The 24,712-nt window shown below is 39.0% G+C and overlaps 1 protein-coding gene across 1 annotated transcript in view; it reads right to left on the bottom strand.

Moving 5' to 3' along the window:
- The window catches only part of CSMD1 (CUB and Sushi multiple domains 1), a 1,825,670-nt gene that overhangs the window by 10,261 nt on the left and 1,790,697 nt on the right, over positions 1-24,712 (bottom strand). The window contains exons 59-68 of the mRNA XM_046648453.1: positions 19,114-19,290; positions 18,302-18,481; positions 15,771-15,944; positions 15,304-15,477; positions 13,653-13,726; positions 10,811-10,922; positions 8,919-9,098; positions 7,603-7,647; positions 4,066-4,227; positions 705-817 (exon numbers count right to left, since the gene is read on the bottom strand). Coding sequence (XP_046504409.1) covers positions 705-817; positions 4,066-4,227; positions 7,603-7,647; positions 8,919-9,098; positions 10,811-10,922; positions 13,653-13,726; positions 15,304-15,477; positions 15,771-15,944; positions 18,302-18,481; positions 19,114-19,290 — 1,391 coding nt within the window. The remainder of the gene's footprint in view (positions 1-704; positions 818-4,065; positions 4,228-7,602; positions 7,648-8,918; positions 9,099-10,810; positions 10,923-13,652; positions 13,727-15,303; positions 15,478-15,770; positions 15,945-18,301; positions 18,482-19,113; positions 19,291-24,712) is intronic.

Raw genomic sequence — 24,712 nt, 5'->3', positions numbered from 1 at the left:
TAGTTTATTTTTGTCTTTCCTTTCAGTGACACATTTATGGTTAAAGATTGGAAAATACAAAGGTGAACCTGAACAAACATAAATTCTCACAATCTCATTTTGATCTTGAAACAGGCAGTACATTTTACAATGTCTTCATAGGTTCGCTATCATTTGCCAAGGGGGATAAATATATGCATTAATACATAACCTACATTATGTAAGACTCACTTTGTGTCATGACTATTGGCCGGTGCACTTCATGTAAGGCTGTACATCGTTAAGTCAGATAATGAATGAGAATCCAAACAAATGGTTAACTTGCAAAGAAGGATATGAAGGAGGGCACCTTGAGTCTCTCTGCTTACCTGGGAATGACTATTTTTGAAATTTTTGATGGCTTTGGAAAGATTCGGCCCCACCCTTAGGGTGGAAAGTCGTGTTAACAAGCACAGAACATGGATCTGCGTTCTTGTTTTGTCTCTGCCGTTTACAACCCATGTGCCCTTGGCCAATTTATTTCTCCTTTCAGAGATGAGGTTTCTTCACTATGAAATGAAGCAGTAAAATGGCCAAGCTGTTGTGAAGAGGGACGGCTGAGTTTTCCAGGGGCAGACGCAACACAGCTCCTCTCAGAAAGAAACCTCCTCTGCTGCTCCTGCCTCAGTGCAGACAGCAAGGACGAGAAAATCCGTGCTTTGTGACAACCCTCACAAAGTACTTACATAACCATCCAGTCCCCAGTTGTCGTTTTCAAACTTGCTGACAAAAATATCTACGGGACCTTTAATCTGAAAAGCTTTCAGCAGTAAGTGGGCCTCCTCCTTCTTGTAAACACCTGCAAAAAGATGGAAGTCGATTATTCTCACGTTGCAGGAATTCACAAGAGTTAATAATTCAGGCATTCAATCCATTTGATTTGGAATATGGTACAGAGATGATAATATCATAGGTAACAGAAATTATTTTTATTTTTAAATTTCAGCTTCGGCACTTCTTTTTTCCTTAAAATCACTTCCTCTTAAAGTCCTCATCAATTTTGAATGAGTATAATCCACTTCACTAAATTCAACATCTTTATCCCACGGAAATGATGAAAGGAATACGCATTCAATTATATTAATTTTTAAAATCTAGCATTTCTTATTCCTATTTTAGTCACTTCTGAGAAGTATGTAGAAAAAGGAGACCATAACCCTAACCCTAAATATAGCTCCTTATAAAGACGAATTGCACCCATTAATTTGAAACGAATAGCACAGCGAACGAAGCGTGTTGGACGTATTGTGTGGCCATCATATCTTGGGAACGAAGTGGTTACACAGTCCTGTCTCGCAGGATTGCTTCATAATGATGCCCGGAGTGGTTAGGATGGGGCACAGACAGGAAATATGCCTGCAGCTACCGCTAGCTCCCTACACAAAGGATATAGTAAATGAATAAACAAACAAATATCAAAATATTAAACCATTAGTGATGAACCCTAATGTCTCCTGTGCAGAGAAGACAGGCTCAGAGAGTGCAGCAGTCAATTCCCACTCACTCAGATTAGAGATGCGGAGCTCTAATATCCCAGGACTCGTCTGCATGGCCGAGCGCACAGAACGGAAGGAACCCATTGTTCAAGTCAACTGACAAGAAGGACCCCTGAAGGCTTTCGTTTGGGCTGATGCCCATTTCCTCCATCAGCAGCTCTGTGTTTTGGGCAATGGGTTTAACCCCTAAAACTCTGAACTTCAGTTTTACGAGTGACAAGTAGAGATCATAAAATATATCTTTATGGGATATTTTTTATGCTGATTAAATAACAGCATCCAGCAGAATCTGTGCCCTAGCTGGCACTCCACAATGTTAGCATCCCTTCCTCCTTGGGGAATCAGAATTCACATGCCAAGAAGTCTCCATATGTCCACCGAGACTCAGCTGGAACGACACTTGATCCAAACACTTTCCCATCTAGACCAGAGACTTCCCAACACTGATCTACGGACATCAGCCGCATCAAAATCATACTGGAGCGTTTTCTTTGGGGAAAAAAAATAGATCATCCAATGCAGTTGGGTGAGACTGGGGAATCTGAATATTTAAAAAGTTCCTCTGCTTATTCTGATCCATGACCAGATGGCAGCACTTGGTCTAAAGCATTTACACACTCACAGGTTCAAGATGCAGTGGGCCCCCAGACCATGAATTCCTAAGTATGTACTTGTTAAAAATCTATGAGCATGGATGATTCTGCTTCTCCTAAATCCAGGCTGTGTGTACTATTTTCAGATGTTTTCTCACAAAGAAGTAGGAAAGTGGATGTGAGGAATGGCGGAAAAGCTTGACCCGTTATCATAGTTTCTAAAGATCAAGCATGTGGCAGTCTAGCGACTGCGGAGAAAGTGGGTGCCATCTGGGGGCCTCTGGGTGTTCAGAAGCAGGCTGGCCTTGCGGATGACTTAGGGAGAGTCTCAAGCCTTTAGGAGTTGGTCTATAGAAAAATACCTTGTTGTCAGAAGTGAGTTTTCTTTTTTATCATTTATTAGTTTTTTTGTCTCCATAAAACACATTGGTCATTCAGCATTTAAATATCTGACTTCATTAGAAACCATTTTAACACCTTTTCTCCTTCCTGCCATAAAAATACAGTAGGTAGGGGCCAGCCCAGTGGCGCAGCGGTTAAGTGCGTATGTTCTGTTTCTTGGCGGCCCGGGGTCCACCGTTCGGATCCCCGGTGCAGACAGGGCACTTCTTAGCAAAAGCCATGCTGTGGTAGGCATCCCACATATAAAGTAGAGGAAGATGGCCATGGGTGTTAGCTCAGGGCCACTCTTCCTCAGAAAAAAGAGGAGGATTAGCAGTAGTTAGCTCAAGGCTAATCTTCCTCAAAAAAAAAAAAAAAAAAAGAGAAAAATACGGCAGGTAACTTGCCTTAAAAAACAAACCCCAGCTATGAACAAGCATCCTGGTTTCCTCTCATTAACACGTACCTCAGTTTACAGCATTCTGTAAGTCAGTAAGACAGCAGGCTGAAGACTGAGGGCCACATGATCTTCCCCTTAAAAGTGCTAATAGCTATGGAATCTGCTCTCTCTACCTCTCCTCTCCATATCCTAACACGTGTACAAAGTGAGGGCCGCCTGATGGCCAAGTGGTTAAGTTCGTGTGCTCCAATTCAGCAGCCCACGGGTTCGCCAGTTTGGATCCTGGGCGCGGATCTAGCACCGCTCATCAAGCCATACTGAGGTGGCATCCCACATGCCGCAACTAGAAGGACCCACAACTAAAATACACAACTGTGTACTGGGAGGCTTTGGAGAGAAGGGAAAAAAATAGAGGAAGATGGGCATGGATGTTAGCTCAGGGCAAATCTTCCTCAGCAAAAAGAGGAGGTTTGGTGGTAGATGTTAGCTCAGGGCTAATCTTCCCCCCCCAAAAAAATAATAATATATGTAAAAAGATAAATAAAAATTTTTAAAAAGACACTACATTTAATCATGAAGGGATTCAGTGTCTTACTGAGTGTGGGCTCAAGATTCTGTTTGCTGAAATTCTGATGCTGAGTTCAAATTCTACCTCTTCCATGTTCCCTTAGGAAGGCTACTCTTGGGTGTGTCTGTCGGTCTGTCTCTCTCCTTTCTCTCTTTTTTTAATAGATAAAAATGTGTTCAATAAGAATACTTACATCATAGGATTGATGTAAGGATAAAAAAGTGATATATGTGTAGTACTGAGTGTCTGGCATAGAAATCAGAACTGTTGCTAGTCTGTTAATTCTGGAACGAGAAAAGAACTCGAAAGGAGCAATGAGTTAAAAAACCAGATATTGAAAGAATGAAGTTTGGAGACGTGCATATCTGGATATAAATCTTACATCTTTGACTTAATATGGGCATAATTTTGAGCAAATTCATTCACTTTTCTGTACGAGTTTTGTAATCTTTAAAATGGGCAAGTAATACCAACCTGCCATGGATATTGAGATGATCCAGCAAGATGTAGTTTATGCAAAGCCAACGTAATATTAATAAGTACTTAATAAACGTTGGCTCCCTCCTCTGTGATAACATATACGCATTTAGTAAAACTTCCAGGGCCCACCTGTCAATCTCAGCTCCACCTGAGAGGTCTCCGTGAAGGTCGCGTTCACCTGGCTGCTTGTCGCGTTGAACCAGTCCACGGTGAGAGTTGCTGGTTGCCTTTTCCCTAAATATTCATAATATCCCTTCCACACTGAACTGATGAAAAAGACATCTGAAGGAACTGTAGGGGGAAAAACAGATGAATGTTAGCATACGCAGAAAAATTAAATGTAGGTATTTTAAAACAGAGAGGGTGTAATACTGCTCAGTGAGACATCACAAATAATGACAATGAAGACAAAGATGATCAATTCCAGTGTCCCCTTCTAGCATGTGTAAACATCAATGAAACGAGGAGGGAGATTATTGTAAGATGCAAATATACATTTGTTACTTTGTTGGAGAAATACTTTAGATGACAAAGCATACCTGTTTTAACAGACCTACCAAGGCCAGAGGGTATGGGGAATTGGTACTACTAATATTGGGTTAGATTTGATTGTGCTTAATGAGAAATATATTAAACTGATCCAGGAAATCACTACTGATATTTCATTTAATATCCAAGTCTACTATTTTTTTTTCCTTAGGAAGATTAGCCATGAGCTAACATCTGTTGCTAATCTTCCTCTTTTTTTTTTTGCTTGAGCAATATTAGCCCTGAGCTAACATCTGTGCCAATCTTCCTCCACTTTTTATGTCAGTCGCCACCACAGCATAGCTGATGAGTGCTGTAGGTCCTTGCCTGGAATCTGAACTTGAGAACCCAGCCTCCTGAAGTAGAGTGCATTGAACTTAACCACTATGCCACAGGGCCAGCCCACAAGTCTACTCTTCAAAAGACTTGGAAGGCTCAGAAGAACTGATACAGATCATCTGTCAGGAAACTCCTGCCCTCAAAAAGCTTGCATTTCAATGCGCCACTTTGACTAGACACACCCAGCGTATGAAGACCAAGGTGTTTTATTTCTTGAGGTCTTTATTTTGTAAGTAGAGCCAATGCATGCTCTTCTACTCTACTTTAATCTCCTTGGAAAAAATATTCCAGTATGGGCAAGAAAGTTGGATTCAATGATGTCAAATATCATACACATATGCATGCCATATATATGACATTATATATCCATCTATCTTTTATTTAAATTTAGAAATAAAAGGCATAAAGTCTTTTTAAAACATTAAAATTCATCTGGCACAGGAATACTTGGATTATTAAGGTATCCTCTCTTGTTTTCACTGGTTGTAAAAAAATTAAACTTATTTTTCACATTTCTGCTAATAAACATGTATAATACCCTGCCATTTTCACAATATTAATATAAAATGTTATAGGATAACTGATGTAAATCTACATCAATGATTCCACTAAGTTTCTCTTTGCCTTTTGCCTCCTGAGGTGCCTAAATGTTTAAGTGGACAAGATCCACTGTAAGTAGAATTGGTGGGAACATATTGCTTGACTTGCTGGGTACAAATAAAGATGCATTTTTCTCTACAGATATTTTTTAGCAAATCCAGTTATAACAACAGATGATGAGGGCATGGATATTGTGTCTGGGTTCATGCTTCTCTTTTCAGTCCAATTGGCTGTTTTCCTGTCTTTCTAGACAGGCTACACCTACAAAATACATCCTAGCAACACAAGAGTTAAAGAACAGAATGTAATCACTTCCTATAGCTTTGAATGGACCCAACTTCGTAATAACAATCATTTTAAAAATTAAATAAGTTTAGGGGCTGGCTCGGTGGTGTAGTGGTTAAGTTTGCATGCTCCACTGTGGCGGCCTGGGGTTCACGGGTACAGATCCTAGGCACGGACCTACACATCACTCACCAAGTGATACTGTGGTGGAGGTCCATATACAAAAAATAGAGGAGGATTGGCACAGATGTTAGCTCAGCGACAATCTTCCTCACACACACAAAAATTAAACAAGTTTAAAACCGAGATAAGACAGACATCTAACACATTTGCTTATTGATAACCGACATGAAATCCTTCTACCAGTCCATCAGCAGCATCACAGAGGCCCAGTTTTAATTCATAAGCTCAAAATGAATTTATTTTCCTGACTAAAATTAATGGCTTTTAAAATAATATTGACTGTTTCCCCTAATTAGAATTTACACACTCAGCTGAGCTGTTAATGCTCTTGATCAAGCCATTTACTTAAGCTACTCTTGTTGGCATGTCGGAGTAAAGGGGCACGCCTGACTGGGTCCAGTAAGGCATGACCAGTGTCTTAGAAGTGGCTTGTTTGTATGTGCATCTGACCATCAGTGCTGCTGTAAGATGCTCTTTTCGAGTCCTTGTCATTTGACTTGCTGCTGGTAGTTTGCAATGTAACGGAACAAAAGTCGAGGTGTGTTAGAATGTGCCACCCTGATAAAGAACCGCGTTTAATTATCACTTCCCTTCAGAGAGAATGAGATAACGTTACTTCAAAAAAAAAGTGTGCAGCTATTTTAACATCTGGAACAAAAAGTAAGCAAACAAAAACAGAGCAAGCACACCACCACCACAACAACAGATTGCGTTTCCTTCCATTGAAGAAAATGTTGCCTGGATAAAGAGTATCGATTTCTGTATTTAATTTGTAAATAGCATTGAAATAGAGTAGTCTAGAAAGACTTCTTTTTAAAAAAGGGAGTTTTTATGCTTCATGGTCTACACTGGAGAAATTCCTTTAATCACATGGGACCTTTTGCCTCATATAAGAATTAAATGTGTCACACAGCAGTGGGCCTCAACAGTAGCATTACTGGTACTCTTTCCACATTTGATTCTGGAGAAGAGCTTTATGTCTAAGAAGCCAGTGGTTAAAACTCAAATAAGGCAAACACTAGGAAAGTGGCCTTATATATTTACGAAGGAAAAAAAGCTTGACTTAAAATATAATTTGGGGACACACTGTATTATTTAACTATTCAATGAATTTATAACACGGATAGAATACACCAGAAGATTTGGGGTGATGAACACCTTCCTTCAGAACCAGCACTGCAATCTTTCCGATTTGCTATATCATGCACTTAGCAAGGTACCATGTAGAACAAAAAGCAATAATTAACCTTTTAAGAGGCAGAGGAAGCCTGAATTATGAAAATACTTGGGAAAAAAATGGAGCTCTCCATTTGAACTGCTCAAATTAAGAGTTCATGCTGTCATAACACCTCATTTATTTTAGCTTCCTCATTTAAAAGAAAGAATTGCAACCCTCTTTATAAGGCTCTCCATTATATCACATTCTTTTATCAATGTTTTATATCCATTTCTGCCTGCACAATGCCTAAGGCACCTTTCAATGAGACAGTGAGTGATGATGCCAAAGGTTTTCCTTTGAAGTAAAGTGTTGTTATTTCATTCACAAACCACTGCTAGGAAAGAAATAGAAATCTGCATAGGCTTGGTGTTTTAAATAATTGAAACATTAATTTGCTTATGGACTAATGGAATCAGAAATTTATGTGTTCAAATTTGTTTCACTGTACACAGTATTGTGGGGAACAAGTCACTTCATTTGACTCAAATCTGTAACTGTTCTGGTATACAAACCTGGAGTTTTAGTAACTGTTTCATTAACTTCTCTCACTCCTTTACCTACAAGTAAAAAGACAAATTATCATTTTCAAAAACAGTTATTTTTGAATAAGTTTGAAAAAATGTCAAATTGAAGCAATTTTCCTTCCTCCAGATTTCTTGAATGTACAAAATATAAATCTCTTATACCTATCCATTGTAAACCCATATATTCACAGCAGAATAGCCATTGTGTTTGTGGGAAAATTGAGTTTAATGGTGAACATCAAGGCAGAGCTAACGTGTGCTACAACAGAGAGCCTTGCAAAGGAGGGTGGTTTATACCCAGGGTCTGACTCCTGTTTGGGACACGCTGCCCCCAACTGGAAGGTAATATACAGAATAACTAAGATGTCATAACCTCTCTCAATTTTCTACGTCTCCACCCAAATCAAGGAACCTACAAGTTCATACTGAATAACAGCAAATTATTTCCCTTGAAGAATGTTTAATTTGGTCTATCAAATTAGATTTAACTGATAACCTCTTAGCTTTTGTAGTTTGTATCAAATTACCATCTTTTAAAGTTTGCATTCTTCTATTTCTGACAGACAAGGGCAAGGAAAACATACGTATCTTAAGAATCCCTAACTTGAGAACTATGAATAGACTCCAGGAAACTAGACCCAAAGTCAAGGTTTCATCACACTTCCTAATTCTTGTTTATGCTGTTCAGCACTCACGTATATAGTCCGTGTTTGGCGGGAATCTGAAAGGTTAGCTATCATCAAATCCGACCCAGAGTTATGACTCTCATTTGTAAACACACAAATTTGTGAGTAATTAATGCATCAGTTCCACATTAATTGTTTGTGTAATTTCAAAAAGTAGAACCAATTTCAAGAATACATAAACATATATTCCACCACCAAACAGCTTGTGGTCTTAAAAAGAACAAAGTTTAATTTATAGATTCACCAACACTTAGTGTTATTGGCCCGTTGACATTTTAAAAAATACATTTTCCAAAAACATATTGTGTGCTACTTTCCTTTTAACTCATAATATGTTTCTTCAACCAAGTAGCTTTTCTTTTTGGGTTAAAATGAGACTAACAAATAATAAATCTATATATCTATTCAGCGTGTGCCTCCACTGTATCAGACACTTATTACACACGTTCACACACACACGGCTCACACACATTAAGCACAGATTTGGTCGGGCTGACTGACATCACTTCGTGAGGGTATTTACTTGTGTATCTTAAGCCTGGGCGCTAGCCTGGTGGGGAGTTGGTGCTGGTCTGTGCTCTGCAGGAATGTGTTTGCACCTCCTCCTCAGTGACTTACTTTTACAGACAGGTGATTTCCCTGTCCACTTCATATCTGCTTTACACGTCCTGTGCTCAGACCCGCCCGCGAGGAAGAATCCCGGATGGCAGGTGTACACTAAGGTGTAACCGAAGGTAGGAAGATCAATGGCTCTCACGTCCGCGTGGGCTGGCGTTTCTGGCTGTCTGCAGGCATGCGCTGAAACAGTATTGATTCCATTAGGAAACACTGAAACTTTGTTCATGACAGAGTTAGCATATGTATCTAGAGAAATAAAGAAAGGCAGCCCAAATTTGGAAATGGCTATAAAGTTAGTTTACAATTTAAAATTGTGAATACAGTAGCTTTAAATATCACCAGTATTCCAGTCTGTGCAACTTACAACATAACGGACGTGTGGCATTTGCCAGCTCCCTCTGCCTCCCTCTCCTCCTCCTCCTCCTCCTCCTTCCTCTCTTTACCCCACTCATCCATATACACGTGTACCGCTCCCTCACTACATACGTGTCTGTGTGTGGGTAACTAATTATGTATAGAAATTTAGGATAGAAATCACAGCTTTGAAATAAACAGATCACTACTGATAGACTATTAAGGTAAATAAAGTGCTAAATCTCCTTAAAGGAGCAGTCTTATAAACTAAACACATACAGATTGACACATATTTAGAAATATGTATTGATTTTCATCTGGTGGCAATTAGCAAATTTACTGTTCATTTAAATGAATAATTAATTTTGGTAAAAATCTGACGTGTGTTTAGAAACAATTGAAATAGTACAGATTCTTTTTCCTTTAAAAATATAATTTAGGAGTAAATACGATTATAACATTTAGATCTCAAATGACTTTTCATTCTTTATAAAGTTCACATATATGTCTTAAGTAAAGGACTTGGCAGATTATTATAAAATAAGTTTTCAATATTAAAATTGTGAATGCAATTGTTTTAAATATTGTAATATTTTGTACTTCAGCAAACTTTCAACACAATGAAGATCTGATATTAGCAAGTTCCACACACACACAATATATATTTATTATAATATATTATATATAATATATTTATATGTGTATATATTATATACATATATGCATGTGCATGTGTCTGTACGTAATACCCACATATATAATTTGAATAGAGATGACAACTTTAAAATAAATACACATCTGATAATACTGATAAATAAATGTACAAAAATCACATCTTATGTACTATTAAAATAATTTTTTATAACATTGTACTATTTTATGTTTAACATAAGAGTGAGATACTATATTTTACTAAATTGATAGAGGATGAAAAAGTGACTTACTAATCATTCATACAACATTTCTAATTTTCATGATTAAGTCACAAAATTAAAATTTGATCCTAAGTAATCATTTTAATGATCAATTCACATAGACTTCAAAAATAACATTTTAAATATTTCTATTTACACTCTGACGTGTCATGCAGCCCAGTGTATCGCCTCTTCAGTAACTTGCTGGAAACAGAGTAGAATAATAATAGCATGCACCAGTCAGTCTTCTCTCTGTGAATGGTAATCTCCAATGTTACTCACTCACCTTTGCTTTCCAGCAGTTCCTCAGACTTTGGTGTGCCTCAGCACCACCCGGGGCCTGGTTAATGGCAGGCTGCTGCCCTCCTCTTCACTCTCCCACCGCCCTCCGACCCCCAGAGCTCCTGATTCAGAGTGAGGCTCTGGGTCTAGGGCGGGGCTAGAGAATTCATGTTACCGCCAGACTCCCAAGTGATGCTGATGCTTAAAGGGGATTTAGGGGATTAAAAACCATCAAACAGACAAAAATAAAACAGCCCTTCATTATTTCCCTTGCAGGTAAACCCTATCCAGACGTTGGAGAACGAATAGCGGATTTCTGAGCGTGGAGGAAAATCAACTTACGTATGCATTCGGTCTGTATGCCGCTCCATGTCAAATTTGCAAGGCAAGTTCGAGTCGTGGAACCCTGGATGTGGTAACCTTTTCTGCATTTGAAAAACACCATGCTTCCCACCTAGAGAGGAAAGCCAGCATTAGCTTCAGAGGAGAAACAGACATGATCGGTAGAGACTCGTCAGGCTGGAAGGCATGTGCCCGGGCAAGAGTAGACCAGTAATGTCTCACTTTTCTGTCAAGCCCTTGTCTGAATCGACATGTCCCTTTAAACTGCCTGTTAAGACGGTATACACAGTTCAGGTTGCTCAATGCCTGTCAGATCTTAGATTTGGTGAACGCTGATCATTTAAGAGGCAGTTTATTTGGGTATGGAAAGGATGCCTTTTCTCTTCCTCTTTCATCTTAGCTTTGCCTCTCTTTGGTTTGTAATAATTATGTCTTTTCCTGTTCCATTTTTTTGCCACTACTCTCATCTTAAGCAATTGGTATTTATGAGTAAATCTGTTAACACTTTTGGGAATTGTCTGCTTCCTGCTCGATCACAGAATCCTTCAAAACTCAATCTGTCCTTCGGGGGCTTCAAACATATGAACTATTTATTGCTACCTGAGTGTCTGAAACATCTTCCCACCAGCCCTTCACCAACCTAATCCTCACCTAATTCTCTATGCTTTGCTATATTTGACTTCCTCTGCACATTCTTTCCTGATCTTCCAAGAATGCATCAGATGCCCATGTGTCACTTACTACAATGTACTAGAAGTACCTGTATATTTATCTATTTTCCTAATTTAACTGCAGGTGCCTTGGAGCGGGGATTCCCAGTGGTCAGTAAACATGTTTTTAGAGACTGAGTTAACGGTCGTGTACTGAGGGCACCATCTCCCACGATCACGTATATCCGGAACATGAGACTTGGGGATGGCGGAACAGAAGAGGGAAAGGACTCAGCTCAAAGACAGCTGCTCCAGGCCTGGCAGGCAGCTCTGTGCACCTCATAGTCCCACTTGAGACCACGTGGTTGGCTAAGGCTTTACTTATGAAGCACGTAAATGTCCAAGTCAGAGTCCGCCCTGATGCCTGCTCTGAGAACTTAAACCAGCTACTTAATTCCTCCACATGTGTTTCCTCCTCTGGGTCAGTCCCTATCTCCCTCACTGGGATTTTGGGAAGAACAACTATGAGCAAAACATGTGGCAATAGTTGCTACATCGACTAGTGATGCAGAACGTCAGAAAAGAATAGCTGCTGCTTAGCTCTGGCACCTAAAAGTAGAAGCAGGAATTTATAAAGAAAAAATTCAAATTTCTCCAAACTTCAAATGAATAACTACTTTGAGGTTCAAAGACGGGAAAGGGTTAACCCGTCACCTGCGTTTACACCTATTGTAAACTAACCTGGAGTGTATAAATTTATAGGACATGGCTGCCTGGAGAATGGGACCTAGTCACTTAACCCGTGTAATTAACATAGTGTGACAAAGAGATGTTCCAAACTGAAATGGCTCACTCTGCATGAGTTTCAGCCTACAGTGCAAAAGAAAGCAAACAAAAATCTAACCTATTACATTCAAGATTCAATGTTTCCTGATGAAGGAGGAAAAAGAAAACCAGTTTGGGGAGATTCCTCTGATGGTCTCAGTCATCTCTTTAAAAGATGGCATCTGTTTCTTTAAATTATTAGTAATCTTGCTTTTGGGAAAAATCTATTATTCATGGGAGTGAGGGATTTATCCATGCCTTTTAGTTTCTTAAGATAAATCAGAGGAATATGTTGCTGAAAACAATCAACATAAATGTTTACGTAGCATAGGTTATATGTGGGCAAATTAAAAATTGCTGAAAACAAATTGATCAAAACTTTGATTTCTCATAGTGAGTTAGTGAGAGCAACACCCACATAGAATATTTTCCCGTATTCCTATATATTTGGCTCTATATATCCATGCCCCAGAAGGATTTACCTGAGGCTTAAGGTCATATTTGAGACCTGATAGGAAATGCATTAGATTTAACCTACTGGGTACCCATGAGAACTTCCTTTTCAAGTGTAAGAATGCTATCAGGAAGTAGCCAATGTGTGTCAGAGCCAAGAAAATGAGAATATTTAGGTTTCAGAAGAGATAGGGGAAAGCGGCTGAAGAAAAAGACTATTCTAAATTAATGGGATCCCTAATTTGAATGGAGTAGACGTATTTAACTTTGGCTTTCAAAGTCATATAATCAGAGCCCTAAAGTCACTTGATCACTTAAGATGGTTGAAACATTTTATTTCAGGATCCATTAGTTTTCGTTTTTAGGTATTCTGCCAGTATTACTTGACTGTTAATGTACTTTTTATTTAAAAATCCAAATGAACTTTCAAAAGTGATATGGAGTACGCTAATAATCATTCACCTAGTTAGAAGAGATCATATGGAGAAGAGCTGTCATGAAGTAGGCTTAGCCTAAGGGTGGTGGATGCATTTTCTTCTGTGTTTGTCTCTAGAATTTAGTATTATTTGCCCATTACATCAGGTCACTAAACAGGGTCTTTTTTATATGTAGCTATTCAGTGACAAGTCAGTTTGGTTTGAGAACTGCCATGTCAGTTCAGCAGACAAAAAATACAAAATTGTGTGTGCTTTCAAGTATAAACTAATATAGCAATTACTACTGTGCATAGTAAGATACACACAGTTATCTCGATTTTGACAGTTAAAATATCATACAGAAATCCTCTCTGAATGAATTTTATTTGGGCAAATATAACATAAATCAGATATGGTCCATAAAATTATACACATAAGTTTAAGTATCAGTTGCAGTTTATAATTACAGAAAAACATAGTAAAATAAAAATGGAATACCTCATATCCTCTTGAGCTATTTTGTATTCCGAAGTGTGGAGTACCAGGGTCTGGGCAGGCGTTATGGGCAGGATCTGAAATTCACAATTAAAAAAAAAAAAAAACCCGAGAATGGCAGATATGGTTATTAAAGGAATTCCAACATTTTTACTAAAAGGTCTTACAAAATTGAGAAAATTATGTTTTGACAAATGTGGAAGATGTTTTACATGAAAGCTAAAAATTGAATTGCTATTTTCATCTTCTTTTCAGACACCTTCAGTCGATATTAATCTTTAGTGCTTTATCAGACTCTACATTGCTCTGTGTGTTATTTTCTGTATCAGAATTAGCTCGTTCTTTTCCATTCTCTGGTTTAATTTCTCTCTACTGACATACTATATTGGTTGGTTAATAATATACTGTTTTCAATAATTCTCTCTTTTGATCCTTTGTTTTTTAACTATTCAATTAATGGCCATCTCTTTTGGTCAACCAAAATTTATTCCAAATTTCTTGAATTAATTTTCCTCAAGATTTCAAAATGAGATATATGTTTAATGCTTCCAGATTGAAGCATGGCATTGGTAGACCAACAATGACATTTTTCTAAAAAATGCAGGACTTGAGCAATCAGAGGGCACTGCAGTTTTATTATTTGCTGCTTTCCAGCTGCTAGTGGGGAAAAAAAATAGCTAACTTTAAGAAATTTTTGTCTTCAAGAGAAACTAAGCCATCGGGGGGAAGAAAAATTTTTTTTAGTATAGAGACAGCTACTGTACAGCAAGAGTTTAAATCGAATGGCAGTAAACATTCCTATAATTAGAAAAAGACGTGCTTCAATGAAAAGATTTCTAATGCTGTCTTTATTTTTAAGTAGATATCATTCAATTTCTTAGAAAAAAACCAAGAATATAACTCATTAATTGTCTACTGCAAATATGCAGAATGCCCATCCTTCTGCTCGGTAAAGCTGGGAAGGAAACTAAGCCAGCAGCACACGTAAGTCGGCAGCACTGAGGGATGGCGAAAATTGCTCTGAATGCAGAATGAAGAGTTTTGGTTTCTATGCCACTCACAGTGAGACTTTAGATAAATATAATTGCTATCTGAACCCTTTCTATGAGGCGGAGATTGAAGTTAAAAACAAAGGGTTTAGGTCACATATAAAGTCTCTTCCGACTTGCAACTTTCATTCTCCTATTCTGAGGTCAGCAGAACATAAGGGTCCAATGCAACTCTTCCTACGATTGCTAACAGTATGGATGGTTTAGGAGGAGCTACACTAGTGACTGAAAGATGGCCATTGAGAGGAAGGCTGTCAAGCAAGGGCGAGGCTGTGCTCCTGCTGATGGCTGTTCCGGAGAAGGGCCATGACAGCATCTTGAACACAGCTGTCTCTCCTCTAAAGGATGTGGCTGTCAGTTGAGACGGATGGAGATGGAGACACTGAGGCAAGAAAACTTGGTCTAGCAGCTATTTTAACAGACTTCTAACTTAAACTCCTAACTTACTCTGCCCCGTGTAAGAGAGGTTGCACCTCGGCTTGGCTGATTAGCACTTCCACAAAGAATTATCTACAGGAACATCCCTGCGTACCCACAAATGACCCGATTTTAGAATGAAACATCCTCATCCCAAAACGCCCTCAGGGCTGCCGTGGCATGGTTACCGATGCAGGTGGGCTGTATGCCACTCCAGGTGCCGTCAGCTTGGCAGACTCTTCTTGAAGATCCCACCAGTATGAAGGGGGATTTGCACTGGAAGGAGACTTCAGACTTATAGGTGAAACTCTTGCCGCTAAGTCGCCCCTCTGCGGGGATGCCGGGGTCTCCACAGAACACGGCTGTTGAAGACAACAAGGAAGTCATCTGACACTGTGTGCCCCTGGATTAGGTGACCCTATTAAACTTGCTTAACTAGTTCCTGTTAAATCTTTAGGTATAATTCATAAACCAATAAATGTCAGAAAGGACAGAATTCGCCCTGGGGCAGTGCAGTCTCAGATTTGAGGTTTTACATATCACTGCAGGGCTCTACGTGACATGTCGCTGTTTTCCTCAAACTGTAACCTGAGGGTTCGTACATCCGTGCCTCTGCAAAGGCGACCCGAGGAGCAAGTTTTGCTGGAGGACTTACGCAGGCATTGGGGAGTGTCCCCTTTCCACACCCCACGGCCTTCACAGGACAGGATGGCGGAGTGAGAGAGCTGGTAGCCGTCCACACAGCTGTAGCTTATGCTGGCGCCCCAGTGGAAATCTGCTCCCTCCACTTTTCCGTTCTGTACTTGAGGAGGCTGAGTGCACATGACAGCTGCTTCCGAAGAAGAAATGAGATTAAACTTTCTGGAGGCCCCACCACCACCGCGATGCTCAAATGATCAACATTTTAATTGTACCTGAATTACAAATGACACCGACATAGAGTTGTGTTTCTTTACGAAAAGAATAACTGAGGAAGACAGTAAATCAAAATAATGAAAATTTTCTCCAGTATCTCTTCATTAATTTAGATCGAGTACATAAAAGCAAGGCAAAGTCAAAACGCATCACACTGTAAAAGAAACCGGGATTGAACATGACATTCTCAATGTGTACACGGCCAGCAAGAAAGAAATACTCTTATTCAATTTATGTCTTCTTATGATGGTAACAAGGACAAATCAAATGAGGGCTCAGTCATATGACAAAAGACAAACTTTTGAATGGATATGTACAGGTGGTAAGAATTTCTCCTGCAGTATTCTTTTCTTTATTTAAAGATAGCACATAATTTACAAAAGACTTTGTGTTGATCCATTTGCTGAATAATTACAAAACTAATGCTTAAATGGTTAAAGGAGACCCTGTGAAACACCACTTGCCAGTGTTTTATAACAGTCTCGGAGCCTGATGTTGACTTTGTGCTTGGAGCCGCAGAGCAAGAACACATTCTCAGGGGTGATCTGCCAGTTGGTGCTGGCCCCACGTATCCACCTGCCCCACGCTAGCCACTGTACTAAGATGCACTATCCAAACATCTTATGCCCTGAGGAGCCAAGAGCTTCCTGGGGATTTGCCAATGACCGTTTAGGCCACAGGAGAAGAACCCCACCTGCATTTTTTCACCTGTGTTTTCTTACACACGCTCAGGCTCACACTTTCTCATGTGAGAAAGACACACAGATGCACACAGAGTCACACATGCACACTCAGCAGCTGGAAATAGGCCCTTCTCTTGCCATTCAACCTTCCATCCATCTGTTCATTTTTTCAATAGACAGTTCTTGAGAATCCATATGTGAGAGTTGGGGGAACATGTGTTTGAGACAGGGGGAATGTCAAGTGAACAGGCCCCCAGGCGGGAAGAGTAACAAGTGGCGTGGTTCAACAGAGGGGATGAGGAGGGTGACCAGCATGAGAAGAGGCCAGGGGGAGAGAAGGAAGTCTCATCTGGAACGGCCTGGTCGGCCATGGCGCTAATTATTAATCCAACAAGCATTAAAAAGAGCATCAGCAGTCTATAAAAACATATATGAATTTCCAGAGACCAGACCATTTTGTTGACAATTGTCGTCAACATGCTCATTTGACCAGAACACCCCAACACAACTTTGTGAGTTCCATTAAGCATTAATGTAGTGCCTGCTAAGTAACAGGCACAGTATTAGTAATTGCAGATAGAAGGAAGAACAGAAGACAGAGCCATCCTTACACTCTAGTGGGAGGTAAAACAAGGACAGTCCAAGAACATGCCAATGTCCAAAGGGAGAGGAAGTCATAGTGTTGAATACTGAGGTCTCATTCAGGACCCCCAACAAGCTCTGTCTACACAAGAGCTGCCTGTATTTCAGAGCCTGTTGAAGATGGCACTGTCCTCTTAAGGCCCCCCAGTGTTCCGGCTCTCTACTCTCACACTATTTTACCTGTTCCTGGTCTAATAAGGAGTAAACACCACATTTTTATATTTGATCACTGATCACTTTTGAGCCCCACTCCTCTCCCTTCTGCCCCCCGCTCCTCCCCTTGAGGCCAGCTGGTAGGAAAGCCTGCACACTCTCTCTCTGGTGCTGATGGAGAAGTCCTAACCATGCAAATCCTTGTCCCTGTACTGTTTTCCCCAGCCCCATTCCCTCGTCACTGTACAGACCCAGCCCACTCTCTCTAATTTGCTCAAGACACCTAGACTGGCTTCAGCCTGCCCTGCTCTCCCTGGGAAGTCCAACTGTAGGAGGCATAAACCTTCGCACCCCACCTCCATGTTTGCGTGCATCTTCAGTCTCAGCATTGCTTCTCTCTCTAACCTGACTCTAAATTCCTATGATGATATTCCCCGTCATATCTGCGGTAAGACTGAACACAGCCAGGGTTAACATGGTTACTCAGAGAGCAAAGCATTAGGATTCCAAACACGGACTTAGAGGAGGGACGAGTGTCATCTGAATCCTGACGTCTCCGATTCCTGATCTGTGATCCTGAGCCGTTTACTAACTCGCTCCGTGAGTCAGTTTTCCTATATGCAAAACTGAGATTAAAGTATTAAGAAAATGAAGTGATTTAATACTGGCAAATGAGTTTACAAGAATTCGTAGCACATGGAAGGACTACATAAATGCTTGCAAAATGAAATAAAACATAATTCAATAAAGACTTCTCTCTGTATGACTCAAACCGCCGAGTGCTGACACAGACCTTTGCAGACCGGTTTGCTGTGACTCCACGTGCTGTCTTTGGTACAGCGGATGGTGGGGGACGTGACAGGGTCCATGACATAGCCGGGGTTACACTGGTAGCTCACGGTCTTATTGAAGGTGAAATCTGTCCCAAACTGGATGCCATTGGCCAGGGTACCTGGATCTCCACAGCTTATAACTGACATACGGGAAACAAAAAAGAATTAGAGAAATACAAAATTATCATGAAATGAATTAGTCAAGGTTTCCATTTAACTTACTCTCCTTAAGCTGCTCTTCAAAGCGATTAAGCAGTGAAATTACTGCAGCAATACTGTCCTGTGTTTGACAGTTTTACTGACCGGCTGTCAGGAGGCTATGGGTTTAGAATTGATTATGTCCATTGCATTGGTGGTTGGCTGTGTGGATGCTGGCTGCCTTCCTTGTCTCGTCTTTAGTAAGGCACGGTGTGTAATCACACCACAAAGTTATGGACAGAGACTCAGGCTGCGATAAGAGAACCACTTTCCTTATTTCTCTTCAGGCTAAATGGCCACAGAGAGAACAAATCTTGACTATTTTTGGCCTCAGTTTTACAATGTCCAATCCAGACCAACCGGCCATTTAAAGCAGTGTCAACCATATAAAAAAGAAAGTGAAGAAAAATCTAAAAGTATCCGATAAATAGAGTCATAACATCAAATACATGCATATCTTTTCTTCTCTCTATATTAAAAATGAATAAAACACGTTAAAAATAAATTTGTTTGTCTCAATCAGGTAGATATCATGGTAATGTCCTTGAGTCTAGTGTGATGGTTAGTTACGAACTTGTACAGTCGGGAGCTGTGCCTGTCCAGGTCCCATTGGCCGTGCAGTGCCGAGTCATCAGCCCCGAGGTCTTATAGCCTTCCCAACAGGCATAGATGACTGAGCTGGAGAACAGGATGCCATCGCTACTGACAATCATGCCATTGGTGGGTGTGCCAGGATTGCCACAGGACACAGCTGTGAGGGACACAAAAACAGTGACACATCAAGAGTGATCTGTTACTAAACTGTCAAGTACAAGAGACCAAGGTCATCAGTGTAACAGATGACAAATTTATTTAAAAACACAGGACAGGGATTGGTCTGGTGGCGCAGCGGTTAAGTGTGCATGTTCCGCTTTGGCGGCCTGGGGTTCGCTGGTTCGGATCCCGGGTGCAGACATGGCACTGCTTGGCACACCATGCTGTGGTAGGCATCCCACATATAAAAGCGGAGGAAGATGGGCACGGATGTGAGCTCAGGGCCAGTCTTCCTCAGCAAAAAGAGGAGGATTGGCAGCAGATGTTAGCTCAGGGCTAATCTTCCTCAGAAAATTTTTTAAAAAATTAAAAAAACAGGACATATTACTATAGAAGATATTTCCTTTAGAACTCACCCATTACTGTATTGATGTTACAAATGTGAAAATTACATTTTCATATCATCCTTTCTAAAGTGCATTACTTCAAGAAGAGCTAAAGCACTGAAAATTCAAAGCCTTACCACTTTGATATTTAACACGTTTATATTATAAAAATAAAATTATTAGGATTTTTAAAGGATGTATTTGATATCAGCAACTCAGAAGTGTCTCCCTTCATACAACAGCTGAGTTTTTAGAAAAATCTAGGCAAATCGGGTCATATTCTGCATCCCCAGGATGAGCATTTTGGAGAATAAGGGATGCCTGAGGACTATAAGTGACTGCTCTTAAACTGTTCTGTAAAACGTCTCCTCAATATCACCAAGTCTAACGGCAGCTGGGTGAACTGGCTTTGTCAGGGCTGCACTTGACACTCTCTGCAGACAATCTTAACGTCATGTCTTGGGACTTCAGCTAATGACGGGCAGTGCAACAGGTCTACACTCTATCTATCCTGTGGGCTCCTTGGTCAGCAAGCAGAGAAAGCTCAGCAGTCGCTGGGTGTACATCAAGGTAAAGAGTTTAATCTACAACATGTTTTTTTTTTCCTTTTTTAGTTGAGCCTATTTATCATAAAGACAGTTGTTTTTCCTCCTTAGCCCTCCCACAATAATAAACAGGCAGACATATAAAGAATGTGACCCGTGGCTGGATTTTAATAACAAGAGTGTACCACGAGGCCATTTCCTAGAATGACTGAATATTTGAAAACAGTCTTGCCTATTTAGTTGCTCCACTTTCAAATCTAGCCTTGAGAATAACGATAGACTCTTCTCAAAGATATTGAAGAAAACAGACTGCAAAATGTACATAGCATACAAAAGCCACTGTAATGGAAGTTTATGGAATTGCCTATCACACTACGTTGAAAATGCACTTATCCTTGGGTCGGACTAGATCTTGTTCGACAAATAGAAAGCATACATGCTGGTGCTTCTGTACCTGTGCCCATGACAGACATAACTAATCAATCATAACCTTCTTTGATGATGAATCTGAGTTTGAACTTACAGTCCTTTCTACCCCAGTCCTTTCATCAGTTTCTGGGCTGGCATTTGAGAAAAGATATGTTTACAACCCTGAAGTACATGATATCTAATGTTCTCTAAAGCTCAAAAGTTCTATGATGGTGGTGATATAAATTAAAATTTCATATTGCAAAAAACCAAGATGTTGGACTGTTCAAGACAATTATTCATTCAACAAGTGTTGATTCATCACTTAGTATGCAACAGTTATTGAGTAGATGGACTAATGGAAAAGAATTGTATTGATCCAATTCACAGTTTAGCAAATCAACAAAAGACACCCATGTCATTATTTTATTCTAATCATATCTTCTATTAAGATCTAAGTGGCAATTTTCAAAAGTCACCTGTGAAGGACTAAGCTAAAATGAGATGTGATTGGCAAAACATTCAGCTTAATTTATAGACTAACATATTGTCAGTACAAGAATGCCCATCATAATAATGCCATCCTAATGTTTAGAAAGTCCTCTCAAATATTGTAGTCTATAAAATCAAAGTCATGGTTAACTTTTTCTTTCTGACAGAAACACTTTGAGTGCTGGTGATGCCTATGAAGTTGAAAATCAGAAGACAGCATCAACATACTTGTTTTTGTACTAATGCCAGAATGTTATGAGATATGAAGATGACCACTAGAGTGAAAGAAGAGATTAAATTTAGACTCATGAGAAGGGAAAAAAGATTTTTTAAAAATTAAAAGTTAAAATTTCTTTTTAAATACTTTAAGAACATTTGATTAATGTGACTCCTTTTGGTAAAAGATCATTTTCCTTAGTAAAGTAGCATTATACTTATTTCAAATACACTTTAGTGTTTACAGATATCAGTACTACTCACTTAGCATGCTGTATTAGGAAAATTGCTGCTAAACTGAGTTAGGTAGTTTGGGGTTTGAATCTTTGCTCATACAAGTTAAGCAAACGTGAGCAATCAATGTAAGTCCTCAACTTGTAGTGTCTTCACTGTAAAATAGGTATACTAGAGATAATTGCTCCCAGATTAGACAGAATATGCACAAAATGCCTAGAAACAACCAGGTATGTTAGTAATAGTAAAGATATACATGGCAGCTGATGCTATTGTTATTTCCATTATCTTCATCATCATCCACATATCCATTACCTGAATAAAATGTAGGCTTTATCATAATTTCATGGGAAAAAGGATTAAAAGTTGCCTAATGCAACCAAAATCAATGATGGATTTATATTTAAGAACTTCATGAGGAATACCAATTTGAGAAGTTAAGTTAATGAGCCTATGATTAAAAGATTAGATTGCTATCAAAGAAAACACAATTTAAATCATGGAAATATATTAAAAATATAAGTTCTTTAATGTTTAGGAGTTTTAAAAATGTTATTATTTTATGACTCATGAACTCCTCCTTTTTAGAATTCGTTGAAATGTCCCATCAGGATCTAATGTTTTTAATAGATTCAGAGAAGTAATTTCATTAGGAGGGCTATGATCCTGGTTGGGGTATTGAATATGTGGTCATGGCTAACCTTTTTGGAATTGAAAAAGTCACAGGTAACTCCCCTTGTCTATAGAAAATAATATGTACCCCAAAGATTTGGACGTATGCTAAGAAGTGAGGGAAAAAATAAAAAAGAAAGCTACAGACTCTCCAGAAAGTTCCATTCCTAATAGAACATGAATGTATCCAAGTGAGATTTATTGAGTTTTTGAGAGCTATATTTTCCCACCAAATTTGGTTGACTTTTAACCAAAAATTTTAAAAATATTTTCTTGCCCCATTCTCTCTCCTCTTTTTCTTCTAGTACTCCAATTACAAGTGTGTTAATCTGCTTGATAGTATACCACAGGAAACTATCATACTGGGGTATTTTTCTTCATCTTTTTTCTCTCCATTTTTCAGACAGCATCATTCTCATTGATCTGCCTTCAAGCTAACTGACCTTTCTGCCATTTTTAATCTAAGTTCATGCAGCAAAGTTTTCGCATCAGATAGTGTATTTTTCAATTCCAGAGTTTTCATTTGATTCCCTTTTATTATTTCCATTTCTCTTGTTGAAATTTTCTGTTTATAACTCTAACTTACTTTAAATCCTTGAACATATTTTTAACAGATGCTTTAAGGCTTTGTGTGTCATGTCCAACATTTGGGTCATCTCGGGATCAGATTTTATTTCTATGGTTTAGTTCGTTTGTGTGTTTGCCTATGGGTCATATTGTCCTGAGTCTTGCATATATAGTAATTTTCCTTGCACGCTGGACATTGTGAATGAAATGTATGCATTATGCCATTCCTTTAAAAGATGTTGGGTTTTGTTCTGCTGGGCTTTTAAATTAGTTATAGGTCTTTTGGGTCTTATCCTCAGATTCATTCTTTATTAGAGGAGATCTGTTTAGTCTTAGTCCTAACAAATTTTTTCTCTTAGTTTTAGCATGTTCTCCTTATTTTAGGGGGTGGTACATTTTCATAATGTATGGGCTTTCTGGGCCTCCAACATTTCTCTGTATGGTATGACTTCGTTTTTTGTTTTTTTGGTGAGGAAGATTGTCACTGAGCTAACATCTGTGGCAATCGTCCTCTATTTTGCATGTGGGATGTGGCCACAGTATGGCTTGATGAGGGGTGTGTAGGTCCACGCTCAGGATCAGAGCCCACAAAGCCCGGGCCACCAAGTGGAGCATGTAAACTTAACGACTACACCACCAAGCCAGTCCCTGGTATGACTTTTAATATCACACGTCCACTCTCAACTCTGCAACAGATCCTTGCATGACTGAGCCTCACCCATCCTTGTCATCCCAGCCCTCAGGCGAGTCACCCAGTGAATGCTCACACAGACTTCTGGGCTCTCCCTTTCTTAGCTCCCCCTTCTCAGATTCCCTATCCTGCACATTTCATTCCAGCAGCCCAGAACAATTTCTACTTCATCACTTCACCAAGCCATTCTACCACATGGGTTCCACTTCCCAACTTCACAGCAAGAAAAATACAGAATGACAGGGGCATTATGGAATTCATCTCATTTATTTCTTTTTTCCTAAAGAACGTAGTGATGTACTGTCTGTTGTTTAATGACAACAGATGATTGCCTCATATATTTTGTTGTTTTATAGTTGTTCTCAATAAGGCTAGCCTACCACCATTTAATATGTTGTAGATTGAAGTGTAAGTCTTATTTAATTTTCATAATACTCAAATATACTCTGGACCAACAATTCACAGGTGTAGTATAGAGGGAAAAGATTGGATTGGATGTAAACATAGATTACGAAAGTCATGTATAACTTTGAGGTACTAAATTATGGAAGAGAAAACACTCTGGTCTTGGTGAGAAAGACATGTTATCATGCAAATTTTAATATTCAAATCTAGAAGAGAGGAGGAAACTGAGGAAATTGTATCTGAGTAAGAAATAGTCTACTAATTTATAGTAACATACTTCAGTCAGTAAAAAAACGTACAATCCTACAATTCACAGCTGCAGGTGACATTTTCCCACCGCTCTTCAGAAATATTTGAGTTACATCAACTTCTTTAGAGCGTAATCTCAAGATTTACACTAATTTGATTGTCAAGAGGCAATTTGGAGTCAAAAGCTATCTTGGATTATTGTAAATACAGATATCTCAGGTATATCTAGATATCTGTATATATGATAATATATAGATATCTCCAACATAATCTTTGACTCTGAATTAGAACATATACAAACACATAGACATGCATGCATATGTGTCTATGTATATATTCATATTTTCTTATTTTTATATATATGTAAAATTTATATTATGTAGATTACATATAATATAATTGTCATATACAATATAGTTAGATTTATACATATATATTATTTTCAACTTATCTATATAACACACATAATAAAATGAGAGAAAGGGATAAGTAGAGATGGCATAGTAGAGTAGAGAAAATGAAGATTCAGAAACTTGATTTATATTTCTGGTATTG

This window comes from Equus quagga, chromosome 22 (genome assembly GCF_021613505.1).
Source record: "Equus quagga isolate Etosha38 chromosome 22, UCLA_HA_Equagga_1.0, whole genome shotgun sequence".
NCBI lineage: Eukaryota > Metazoa > Chordata > Mammalia > Perissodactyla > Equidae > Equus > Equus quagga.
Note: the sequence above shows the minus strand (reverse complement) of the source record. Positions and strands in the feature narration are given on the sequence as shown.